At 61.2% G+C, this 12,429-nt stretch overlaps 2 protein-coding genes across 2 annotated transcripts; one reads left to right on the top strand and one right to left on the bottom strand.

Annotated features, from left to right (window-relative positions):
• Positions 1-3,376: 3,376 nt before the first annotated feature.
• On the top strand, positions 3,377-5,248 carry LOC122367022. Its single transcript, XM_043339777.1, has one exon. It carries the CDS (start codon positions 3,377-3,379, stop codon positions 5,246-5,248), a length of 1,872 nt encoding a protein of 623 aa, XP_043195712.1.
• Positions 5,249-6,571: 1,323 nt separating this feature from the next.
• On the bottom strand, positions 6,572-11,623 carry LOC122367017 (FRAS1-related extracellular matrix protein 2-like). The gene has a single exon (XM_043339763.1). It carries the CDS (start codon positions 11,621-11,623, stop codon positions 6,572-6,574), a length of 5,052 nt encoding a protein of 1,683 aa, XP_043195698.1.
• Between the last annotated feature and the right edge of the window lie 806 nt (positions 11,624-12,429).

Here is a 12,429-nt window from a genome sequence, read left to right as displayed (position 1 = left end):
TCGGCGACCCTCTCATATCCTCTCCATGCTCCTCCTAGAGTTTCCCGGTGTCTTTCCCATTCACTGACCGTCGTCATCATCACTGAAGATGATTATTCGCGCGGTGCGGTGCCGGTGGTCGGACAGCCGGCCGCCGCGCGGCTCCCGCAGCTCCAGCCAGAAGCTCTCCTCCGGCTCGAACCGGGCGTCGTCAATGAGGGTGACGGGGCACAGTGCGCGGCTGGCGCCGGGGGCCAGAGTCACCCTACTGGCGTCCGCAGCAGGGGACCGGGAGAGGAAGTCGGCGCCCGAGAGCACAGAGCCGCCCACCGTGCCGCCGGCACTGTCTGGGGATAAACGGGGAAAGAGTCCTGATTGTAGCAGCATTTTAACGTCGATGCGTTGTAAAAAGTCTTGCATTCGTATTAATTATATAAATGCCTTCAAATTTGTATAAAAATGTCCCATAGAGCCACAATTCTACCTTCAAAAGAACAATTCAAAACTGTTCTTTGCATCTTAGGTTTCGTGGTCACTGGTCATGGAGGGAAAGACACATTGAAAATTGCCAGTTGTTACCTGCACACCGGTTGCAGCGTTCCTGCTAACGCAGTTTCACAGGTCTCACCGTTTCTGGTGACGCAGAGGACGGTGAGCTCTTGGCTGAGATCTCCGGCCCTCTCCACGGCCACCTCTACCGTACCGGCACTCTCCTCCACCCGTACCTCCGAGACGGGAAAATACACCACCGACTCTGAAATATGGCGGAGGTGTCAGAAGAACAGAGAGATACACCGGCTCCAAAACACATTACAGACGTAGGTAGCGTGATAGGAAAACGGACGGAATCACCCACAACCGGTTTTTCATTGCATAACTTTTGATAGATCGGACGGACAGACATGCCATGTAACTATTGTTTCAGGGTCAGCAATCCCCGCCATACCCGCACTTTGCTGTCTCTCCGCACATCTTACCATCCTCATAATCGCTGATCTCCAGCTGAGCTTCGCTGATCGCTCCCAGGAGCGCCTCCACGGGCTGCGAGAGCCGCAGCACCAGCGTCTCCGTACCCTCGAACTGTGTGTCGTCCAAGAGCGGGAGGCGCCACTCGGCACTGCTCTGGCCGGGAGAGAACTGCACCTGGGCGGCGTAGGTGGCGCTGCAGTCGGCACCCACCGTGGCAGTGCCGTTCTCCAGCGACACCGCTGTGGGAGCGTAGAGGGGAGAGGGAGGGCGGTTATTATAGCAGCGGGGGACAGGCAGAGGCAGGGGGATAGTCTCATTTGGGCTATCGGCAAACTATTGAACCATTGCGGGACGGCTTGTATGTATTATTCATGTCAATGTATGTGTGCAGCAACGACAGAAGTGAAATATCAAATAAATATTACAATTGCAGCATTCGCTCATCATTGAAAAAACATATCGATAGCAAGGCTTCTTAGTACGGTTCTAGATTCTTCCTTGATTCGGCGACTTACAGACGAAGGACGTTCCGCCGAGGTAACCGGTCCTGTTGAGACGCACCACCAGCTGTGGCTCCGTCTCGTTAGCCTGGTACCGGGCGGCGGCCAAGGTGACCCAGGACCAGGTCAGGCTGAAGGTCAGGTCACGCATCACGTTACCGGCTGCCGGGGGAGAGCAGAGAGAGTAGAGTCACAGACGATGGACGAATGAATGGTCAGATATAGTGTATATCATACAGGATTAAATCGACCACGACTAAACAGATATGAGACAGCACAAGACTGCTCAAGAGAAGGCAGTTCTACGCACTATGTGGTCTGCGATCTGACTCTGAGTCGCACTCGCAGGCAGGTTGGTTCAGTACAAAGTGATCTTGGTTTGTAACATCCAAGATGGGATCCGAAGATGCACATTCACGGTAAATAGAGGCCGTCAAAGGTTCTGGAAATGGAAATCGTTTCACAAATCGGGCATCAAATCAACATCAAATAGTCTTCAACTCAGGTACAAAGAGTAATGTAACTGTCTGCTACGAATGGCATGAAATCATGAATGTTGATCATAACACCATCGACCTCTGAATACGAGAATCATCGGTTCGATTTGGCGGTCCTATTGGTTTTTAAAGGCGCATTACGACTTACGAGTATACGAGTATGCAAAGTATCGCCGTATTGGGCACGGACCACTTCTACCAAGGCTTCCCGCTTGTGTCTTTCACTATGGACGACGCTGTTTGCTATGCACTCACCTGTGTCCCTCACACTGTAGATAAAGCTGTCCCTGTAGATGCCGGTAACGTTCGGCCCTTCCGTCAGAACGTAGGCCACCTCCTGACGGTGTAGCTTCCCTGCCAGAGGAAAAGAGAGCATGTCAAGGTTACGGTTAGGTTATATCAGGTCAGGTCAGGGAGAGATGTGTCTGACGGCTAGGAGTCAATGGTCAGACGGGGGTCAGGGAGTGACCAGGTGTCCCGTCCTAGGAGCGTTACACGGTTGCGCCAAGGTGCGAGGTATGCCAGGTATGCCACGCCGGCCCTTCCGCCTCCCCGCCAGTTCCCCGCTGGCTCGCCCGCCGAGACCGGGACGGCGAAGCGATGAAGGCCGGTGACCGACTTCTCGTCTCCGCCGAGGCAAAGGCGAACGCCTTTGCACATCAATATGCCACTGTCTCGAGGCAAGTGAGGAGTCCCAAGATAGACCGAGCGGCGCGGGAGCGGCTGAACCGGATAGACCGACACACATGCTCCGAGTGTCAGAACGACCGCACCGGGTGCTGCTCGGCCTTCACTGAAGAGGAACTCGCTCAAGCCATCCAGAAGACACAACTGCGCAAGTCCCCCGGCCCCGATGGCATCACACCTGAAATGCTGCGGCACCTTGGTCCGGTGGCCCGGAGCGCACTGCTCCACCTCATCAACCAGTCATGGAAGACAGGAGCGGTCCCCCAAGAGTGGCGCTCGGCAACCGTGGTACCGATACCGAAAGCATCGAAGGATAAGAGGCTCCTGTCAAGTTACCGGCCAATTGCCCTCACCAGTTGTGTAGGGAAACTCGCCGAGCGGATGCTACTCCCCCGGCTGGAGTTTCTGGCCGAAGAGCGCCGACTCATCCCCCCCGAACAAGTGGGGTTCAGAGCAGGAAGATCGGCGGAGGACAGTATCGGGAGACTTGTGCAAGACGTGCAAGACGGATGGCAGAAGCCAAAGAGAGACAAACGGTCAAAACGCCAGGACGGAGAGTCAGCACAGAAATTCCTCCTGACAGCCTTCGACTTCAGTAGAGCGTATGACGTCGTAGACCACAAGTTACTGCGTCTGAAACTCCTCGAGAGCGGCCTCTCCCTCTGCCTTGTCCGGTGGGTATGGGGATGGTTACGCGACAGAAGAGCGAGGGTCGAAGTTCAAGGAGCCCTCTCCAAGCCGAGGATGTTCCGCGCCGGGCTGCCCCAGGGCAGTGTTCTGTCGCCCTACTTGTTCCTGTTGTGGGCGGCAGACCTGGCCGAGGCCCTCCGAGCGCCGGGCACCTCCCCCTACATATACGCCGACGACACGGCAGTTCTATGCTCGGGCAACACCATTGAGGTGGCGAGAGGTCGAGCGCAGACAGCGGCAGACGCCCTCGTCGCGTGGGCTCACCACAACAAGATGCTGGTCGCCGGGGAGAAAACCCAACTACTGGTGCTCTCCCAGAACGCCCGAGACGCCGTCCGAGGCACCATCAAGGTGGCAGGAAAGACGGTGCAGGCGAAAGACACCCTAGTCCTCCTCGGCATAGAGCTCGACCGCCGCCTCCAGTTCGGTGCCCACTGTCGTCGTCTCCGGAAACGAGTTCGCCCCCGGCTGGCTCACCTGCGCCGCCTCGGCGGACGCAGCTGGGGCCTGGACGAGGATGCCCTGAGGACGGTGGCCAACGGCTACGTCCGCGGGGCGCTCGAGCACGCCGCCGCCGCGTGGCTGCCGGCGGCCGCCCCCTCGCACGTGGAGCTCCTGGAGCGGGAACTGCGGGGGGCGGCCCGCATCATCACCGGGTGCCCACGATCAACACCGACCCACGCGCTGATGGCGGAGGCTCGACTAGCCCCGATGGAGGAGAGGGGATGGACGTTGGCCGCCAGGCTGCTGGGAAGGGCGCTGGCCCTGCCGCCGGGGGACCCCCTGCGCGCGACCGCCGAGGCCTCGGCACCGGCGCGCCTGGCCTCAGTTCGGGGGTGGAGAGAGCGGGGCCGCCTGGCCTGGGAGAAGGCCGGAGTCGCGCTGCCGGTGGAGCCGGTGCTCCCCCCTCGGATACCGCCGTGGCGGCAGACATCAGGCGTCACCTTCCGGATGGACGTGGGCCCCCTCCGGGCCGGCGCCGCGGCGGCGGAAAGAGAGCGCGCGGCCGCCCTGCACCTCGCGTCCCTGCCGCAGTGCGCCGTCTGGCTGTGGACGGACGGGTCCGCGGCGGGCGGAGTCTCGAGGGGCGGAGCTGGGGCCGTGCTGGTCTGGCCGGATGAAGAGACCGAGGAGTTGCGGGTCCCGGCCGGACAGCTATGTTCCAGTTACCGCGCAGAGATGGTGGCGCTGGTGACCGGCCTGGAGACCCTAACCCAAAGAGACAGAGACCAGGACCTGCCTATCGTGGTCTGCACGGATAGCCTCTCAGCAGTGGCGACCCTGCGCAACGGCCCGGCCGCCCAGACCTCCCCGCTGGGGGTAGCGGCTTGGAGAGCCATGTTCGCCCTCTCGGATAATGGCCGGAAGATCCACGTCCAGTGGGTCCCCTCGCACTGTGGTGTGGAGGGTAATGAGCGAGCCGACAGAGTGGCCCGAGAGGCCGCGGAACTACCACAAGACAGCGTGCCTGCAGACATCAGGACAATCACCCGAGCGGTGGCTAGGGCCGCCCGCGACGACACGGTCCGGGCCTGGCCCCCCGGCTGGTTCCGGTCGCTGATGGGGGGCCGATTCCCCCCACCGGTGGCGGGGCTGGACCGGGAGCGCGCGGTGGACGTCCACCAGCTGCGAGCCGGGCACTGGTCGGGCTCCAGGGCCTACCTGCACAGGATCGGGGCCGTTCCCTCTGTGGGATGTGAGGGCTGCCGCGACGAGGGCTGTGTGGCGGCCCGCTGCCCCCTGTGCAATGAGGAGCCTGACACGCCGGCACACGTGCTGCTGAGATGTCCGGCGCTGATGCGACTGAGACATTCAACCCTGGGTCACATCCATCCCAGGCTGGAGGAGGTCCGGGAGACCTCAGTGGTGGCGGCCCTGGCGGCCGCCGCCAGACGCTTCCAGAGCCGCCTGGCTATGCTCCCGTGAGGAGCAGAGGGAGAAACAACAACAACAACAACAGTATCACTGCTCGCGTTGTTTGTTTAACGCACTGCAGCGGGGTGTGATGGATCCGCTACCCGGTACAATCGGTAATTCAATTGTATGTCGAATTGGCGACCGGTGAGCCGCCGGTGAGGGAGGGGGACGGTTGGTAAACGATACGGTAAATCAACGGCTCGGTACGGACGACGGTAAGTAAAAAGTCTAGAAAGAACACCGCATGGTGGGAAAGACTGCTGACGCCATATGGTAGAAGTTCGTGTGGGGATTATGACTAGCTGAGTTCACTCATTGAGGATAGAGACTGCGCTCAGAACTCAGAGAAAGCGACCCAAGTCTACTCTGATACATGCTATGCTCCGAGGCTTGGAGCAAAGGTCTAGTGAGATGGATATACAACAGTGTAACTGGGGACGTAATACGGTGGGATGCTTGACTCCCGGTATCACTCCATCCGGGTTTGAGTCCCGCTCCACTCCAACCAGGGCTGATTAATGCCCGGTGGGATCAGAGCGGCCACCACGCCGGGCAGGCTGAGTCTGAGACCAATCACAGCGGGGTATGTAACTAGTCCCGGTAGGAGCGTGCACCGCTGATCAGCGGAAACCCTTCAGCACGTGTGCCGTGTTCAACCCTCTGACCGGGCCGGTTAGTCGGGTCAAGCGGACAGGCTGCCGAACCATTTACGGAGGACGGGCCCGTGCTATCAGCTGGGGGCCGGGCCGTTCAATACCATCAGATGGGGGCGGGCCCGTCTCCTGACCACATCAGCAGGGGGCGGGCCACGCCGGGAGCCGTCTGACACTCATTGCCCGAACCTGGTGATCGGCGCCGGTGCCGAGGTGCGAGCGGCAGATCTTATCGTTACGGCAGCGGTCAGTGGGAGATAAAATCTGATCAGCATCTCTCCACGGCGGGGGTGTAAATGAGCCCGACAGACTGGTGTTGTTTACTGGACAGCTGTAAAACAAGACCACCCCCTGAGAAGCAGTTAGCGGCTCCGATTAATTTACTAGCGCTTAGTAGCGGGCCGTCTATGGAGGCGTGTGGTGGGTTGGGATAACGGAGGATGCCGAATTGTTTGGATGCCTATCGGTTTCCTGGAAGACGGCTGTAGGAAGGATGGATGTGCTGTAAATCTGGGAGCAAGGGAAACACATCAAAGATCACTACACAGTGCACACAGACGTTTGATATGGTTCAGCTAGTCGTTTCAGCACACAAGGCAATAGGTCATACGTAGTTATTTAGATAACCGTTTCAAATTATCTATGTTACTCGAAAAATTCGTCTGAAATGCATCTCAAACTACGTTCCGCCGCCGCGGCCGTTGTGTCTCTCACCCTGTGTGAAGTTGGTGACGGTCTGGTTGGTGATGAGGTCGACCAGGACGCCGCTCTCCGGTCCTGCCGTCACCTCCATCATCAGCTGCTCGCCCTCCGAGTCCGGGTCGCTGAACTGGAGGTGTGTCGAGCCCAGTCGAACACCCCGCCGGCCGCCGGGCAGCACGTGCAGAGCCGTCACCGCCCGTGACACCTGTACCGCGGGCGGGCGGGAGTCCACAGCGAGCACCCGGATATCCAGCTGGGTGGGCAGCCGGGTACCTCGCGCCGTCTCTGGATAAACGTAGTACATTCCGTCGGCCCCGTCAGACACCACGAACCGGAACCGATCGGAGAGGGCCCGGTGTCCGTCGGAGCCGCCGCCACTGTGTCGGTAAGAGATCATGTTGGAGTCGAGGTCGTGCTGGCTGAATTCCCTCACAGGTCGGCTGTGGTTGAACAGCAGGCGACCGTGAAGCGGCGGCTCGACCACGCGGTACAGAAGATGCTCCGACGGGGTGTCGCGGTCGTCAAGCTTCAGCTCGAATGGGGTGATCGTCCGCTCGGAGCCTTCGGGTACTCGAACTTCTTCCTTGAACAGCACCGGGCGTTTGTTATCCACGGGCAGCAGAGAGATACGAAACGCCCTCGCCACGGCGTGCACCCCGTCACTAACGGCAAACTCGAAGCTGTCGGCTCTCTCCTCGTGCTGGGCGTGGTGGACGTAGCGCACCCGTCCCGCAGCCAGCTGCAGCTGCGTGAAGCCGGTCAGCGGCTGTCCCGGGCTGCCGGCCAGCTCCAGGTGACCCCTCTGCGGAGGCCGCGTCAGCCGGTACTCGAGCCGCGCGTCGTCACTGTCGTCGTCGCTGCTGCTGAGTACGTCCGTGGTGAGCACGGCCGTGCCGCCCTCGGGCAGCTGCAGGCCGCGGCTCAGCGCGCGAGGGTACGCCCGGTCGCCACCGGTTACCGACACCGTCAGCTGTCGGTCCAGCAGCAGGTTCGTGCCGTCACTGACGTCGAAGCGAATCGTGTCCTCGGCTGATGTGTCGCCGCCGGCGTGCGTGTAACGTAGCGCGGAGGAGTCCAGCTGCGGCTGGGTGAAGTTGTCACCGACTCCGAGCGCTACGCCGGCCAGACTGAGCGTACCGTGCCGCGGTGGGGTGCGTATCACGAACAGCCGCCGCTCTACCGGAGTGTCCAGGTCAGCGGCGCGCAGCTCACGAGATGAGAGCGTTACCGAGCCTCCCACAGACACGCGCAGGCCACGGTTGACCGCCAGAGTGGGCACTTCATCATCAACAGGCACCACTCGCACGGTGACGCGTCCCTCGACCGCGTGAGCGGCATGGCCGTCCTCCAGTCGGAATTCAAACCCGTCAGAAATCGTCTCGGAGTTGTCGTGTGAGTATACCAGCGCCATCTGTCCGCGCAGCTCGTCTGCGGTGAAGAAGCGGGCTGGCTCTCCGTGTAACACCAGCCTGCCGTGCTGCGGCGGTGCGGTGACCTGAAAGGTCAGCTGGTCGGCCGGCAGGTCAGCATCGGCAGCCGACAGTAGGGTCGAGTCGATCACCAGGTCACCTCCTTCGAGTACGACCAGTTCACGCAGCAGCGGCCGCGGCGGCTCGTCGTTGCTAGGACGGATAATGACTCGGACAGTAGCCGGTGGCGATGGACCCACGCCGTCCGAACAGATTACTGTCAGATTGTCCGCTCGTGGCTCCACACCTTGGTGGATAGATTGCATATAACGCAGAGCACCCACCTCCAGCTCACCGGCCGTGAATGCAGTGACCGCACCAGCACGACGTACTTCCGAGCCCACCGGCGGCAAGCTGCTCTCCAGGTAACCAAACCGCGGCCGCTCTGTCAGCACACAGCTGAGTCGATCTGTCGGCGTGTCGGGGTCCGTGAGAGTTAGCAGCTCGGCCGGCAGTGGTGCCGACGAGCCCTCGTCGACATACAGCGCCCCGTCGGCGGCCACCAGCTGCGGGCGCTGGCTGTCCACCGGCTCCACGGTGACGGAGACGGTGATGTGGTCGGAGGCTTCACTGCTCAGGTCGGTCAGAGTCAGGGAGAAGGTGTCTAACACAGGCAGAGGCCCGATCTCTGCTCCGTTGTGTCGGTACACCACGGCGCCGCGGTCCAGGTCAGTGGCCGTGAATCGGTCAGTCTCCTCACTGTCTAGAGTAACCGCTCCCTCCGTCGGTCGGTCTGTGATCAGGAATGTCAGCAGCGAGCGGTCTGAATCAGCGTCAGCAGTCGGCAGCAGCTCAGCCGTCAGCGCCGTACTCCCATCCTCCTGTACAGCAATCCTGATCTCTCCCGTCAGCGCCCGCGGCGGCTGGTCGTCCACGGCCGTCACCGTTATCGGAAACACAGCCGGCACGCTGCGGATGCCGTCAGAGACTTCAAACTCCAGCCGGTCCTCGGAGCCCTCAGAGCCGTCGTGCAGGTATACCACCTCTCCGGTAACCAGACTGCGCCGACCGAACTGCTCGCCGATTGTGGTATTTCGTCCGTGAACGCTAAGAGCGCCGTGCCGTGGACCGGCCGTCAGAGTAAATCGTAGCTCCTCCTCCGGTGTATCTTCGTCGTGTGCGTCTAACAGCGCTGGTGAGATGACGGCCGCGCCGTTCTCAGGCACACTCAGACCGTGACTGGTGACACGAGGCGGCAGATCGTCGACGGGTGTGACAAACACGGTTAGGAGTTGGTCACGGAGCGTATTACCGGCAGAGTCTGTCACGATGAACGGTAACTGAAGTACGCGCGGTACCAAACCGAGCTCCGCCTCGGTCGGTCGAAACGCCACCTTATGATGGTTCACCTGCGCCTGTGTGAAGTTGGTGACGCGCTGCTCGGGCCTCTCGGTGTGGACGAGGTAGCCAGCGGGCGGGGCGGGTGCGGCGCCCGGGGCCGGGGGCGGGCGTACGCCGTCCACCTCACGAGCCGGGCCTGTAACGACCAAAAACACCCGGTCCGGCGGAGAGTCTGCGTCCCAGTAGCTGAGCGCGGCGCGGTCGATGGGCTTCAGACGACCCTCATCCACCACCATGGAGAGGGAGGCGCCGGGGGTCAGTGCCGGCGGCGTGTCATCCACCGGTAGGACAGTCACGGTTAGAGTCTGCGGCGAGCTACGGTTCGGCGGTTCGGCGTCGTCGCGGACGGTGAAGCCCACGAGTGCCGTGTGTGCGTCCTGTCGTGGCGGGCCGGTGTGTCGATAGTAGACGCGGCCGTCCTGCAGATCAGCCTGACTCCAGGAGGTGACGGTGCGTTCATACATTCCATCCACTAGCCGCCAGTCGGAGCTCCCAACAGCGCCGTCCTTGGTGACACTTCTCAGCAGAAACACACCCTCCCCGCCGTCCGACGACATCTCTGTCAGTTCAAACACCAGCTGCCGCTCGGGGCTATCCACATCAGCAGCTGCCAGCAGCCGGGGCGTCAGCAGCAGCTGCTGTCCGCGGTGGACCGTCAGACCAGTGTTGGCCGTCACCAGCGGCGGCTGGTCGTCCTCGGGGAATATGGCGACGGCCAGAACGAACAGTACCTCACTCTCCCCATCAGAGGCGCGCAGCAGGACATTATCACTCGTCGTGTCGCTTCCGTCGTGCTGGTACACAATCAGCCCCGTGTCTAGGTCAGCCGGGGAGAATCGGACGACCTCAGCGCCGAGCAGCAGCAGCCGGCCGTGCCGCAGTCCGCCCATCACCTCCACCGTCACATCAGCCAGATTATCCTCGTCAGTAATCTCCAGATTAGTCGCGCTCAGCAGACGCCGGCTCTGTCCCTCGAACATGGACAGACCAGTATTTCGGGTGACCACCGGCGAGCGTGTATTAATCGGATGCACGACAATGCTCAGAGTGACCTCTTCAGAGGCGAGTCCGTCTCCATCGACCACCTGTAGGCCCAGTTGAAAGGTGCGCCGGCGCGGCGAGCGTCCACTCGGAGGCTGATAGCTCACCTTTAGCTCGGTCAGGTCACGCTGTAGGAACGAGAGCAGAGGCGCATCCGGGTCGTCGGTAGAAAACAACCTTCCGTCTCCGTAGCCGAGGGGACGGGTCACATTGAACACTAGCTGATCGGGTGGCGTCTGGTCGTCCTCGGCTCGCAGTGCCGCGGCGCTCAGCGGCGTCGGCGCACTCTGTCTCACGTCCAGTGTTGGCTGAGCGGCGCCGGTCAGCCGCGGAGGGGTGTTCTCCAGTCCGCCGTCGATGTGGATCGGTACCTGCAGGTACTCCCGGCGCAGGAGACGCCCGTCGGTGGCGCGCGCCTCCGCCGCCAGCGGTAGGAAGTCATGGTCTCCGGCCGTCGGCCCACCGTGTCGGTACTGGATCCCGGCGGCGGACAGATCGTCACAGCTCACTCGCCGGACGTCACCGAGCTGAGTGACCACCGCGCCGTGCCGCGGCAGACCGAGCCCCTCCACTAGGGTCAGTTCACACCGCTCGCCGTCCCCGACCTCCAGCCGTACGTGCTGTGGTCCGAGGGGCGGCGAGAGACCGCCGGGCGCGTCCACCAGCAGTGGCAGCAGCTCACGCACGATAGTACGCTCGGCAGGGGTGAAACTCAGCTCCAGAGTCAGCGGTACGATAGCCGTATCCTCAGCCGAGTCATACCTCACTAGCAGCGTCAACCGGTCTCTCTCAGGCAGCGGCGCGCCATAGTGGGTGTACACCACCTCACCGGCATCGAACTCACAATCAAACTCGTCCGGCTCGAGACGGCCCGGCGCGCGGCCGGCCGGTGGGGATATCACTCGCACCCGACACCGATCATCAGGCGGTACCCACAGAGACAGCTCGGTGACAGGGTCCAGCGCGTGCCGGCCGCCCACCGGCACAGTCACACCGTGCTTGGACTGAACCACATCCTGTTCATTCAGGTAGTCAAACGCGCCGGCGAAACTGTAGTCAGCGTAGTAATCGTCGGCGTATGTGTCGGCGAGTGCAGAGGAAACAACAGTGGCTGATACGGGCGCGGAAGTCACGAGAATAGCCAAGGCGGCCAGAGCGGCGGCCCGTAGCCGGTGCATGGTCGGTACTAACCGATGGGAGGCTCGGAGACAACTCACTGTGGGCCGGCCGGCGCCGCCGAGTGGCGCACGTGAGAGGATCCTCCAGCGGCGGCGGTCGGTTCACCAGAGGGCAGCACGGGCCGGCGGGGAGTCGGTCGGGCTCAGCCAGCTGCCGAGAGACTAACACCAGCTCTGACCAGAGACACGTCAGACCCGGAGCCTCGCCCGTGAGCGAATGACCAGCGCTGGGCCGCAGCGGTAACCCTTTCTCTCGGGGACCTCCTCCGCCAGCGGTGACGCCGGCCGGCGCCGCCAGATGGCAGGAGTGAGGCCGTCCGCCACCAGAGGGTAGGCAGGTCGAGTTGCCTCCGACCCACGGTCATACATAGATACTTCTCCGACCGTTGCAGGACCGGATCGGGTACCTGTTGCTAGATTTGAGACATGCAGAATCTGATTAATGTGCCGCATGAAGCTACAAGATTTGTGTATTTTGTTATTTCCGGCAAGGACACATGGCAAAATGCTTCTGCTCCAGATATGCTAATTGCTAATCAATCTCACACCTTCTTCTGTGCTGAGTGAGGTTGAACGTTAGACTGCTACCTTGTGTATTTTCAGATACAGCTCAGGTCACTGTCGTTTGCATAAAAATAGGTACATGCTGATATTGTTCGGAGGTTCGTTCTATGTCGTTTGCGTTCAAATTAATGGTCGGCGTGAAGACATTACGGAAGCAGATGAGTCATATATCGTCCCATTACTCGTTCATGAATATTTAGGTCCCGCGATATGGATAAGCATCATAGTCCATCATAATATCA

The sequence above is a fragment of the Amphibalanus amphitrite genome, unplaced genomic scaffold (assembly GCF_019059575.1).
Source record: "Amphibalanus amphitrite isolate SeventyFive unplaced genomic scaffold, NRLGWU_Aamphi_draft 000030F_arrow, whole genome shotgun sequence".
In the NCBI taxonomy this organism is placed as follows: Eukaryota; Metazoa; Arthropoda; class Thecostraca; order Balanomorpha; family Balanidae; genus Amphibalanus; species Amphibalanus amphitrite.
The sequence above is the reverse complement of the archived record's forward strand: the minus strand, read 5'-3'. Positions and strand labels throughout refer to the sequence as shown.

Coding starts and splice junctions, on each gene's coding strand:
- LOC122367022 (XM_043339777.1), top strand. CDS start 3,377: ATGTTCCGCGCCGGGCTGCCCCAGGGCAGTGTTCTGTCGCCCTACTTG.
- LOC122367017 (XM_043339763.1), bottom strand. CDS start 11,623: ATGCACCGGCTACGGGCCGCCGCTCTGGCCGCCTTGGCTATTCTCGTG.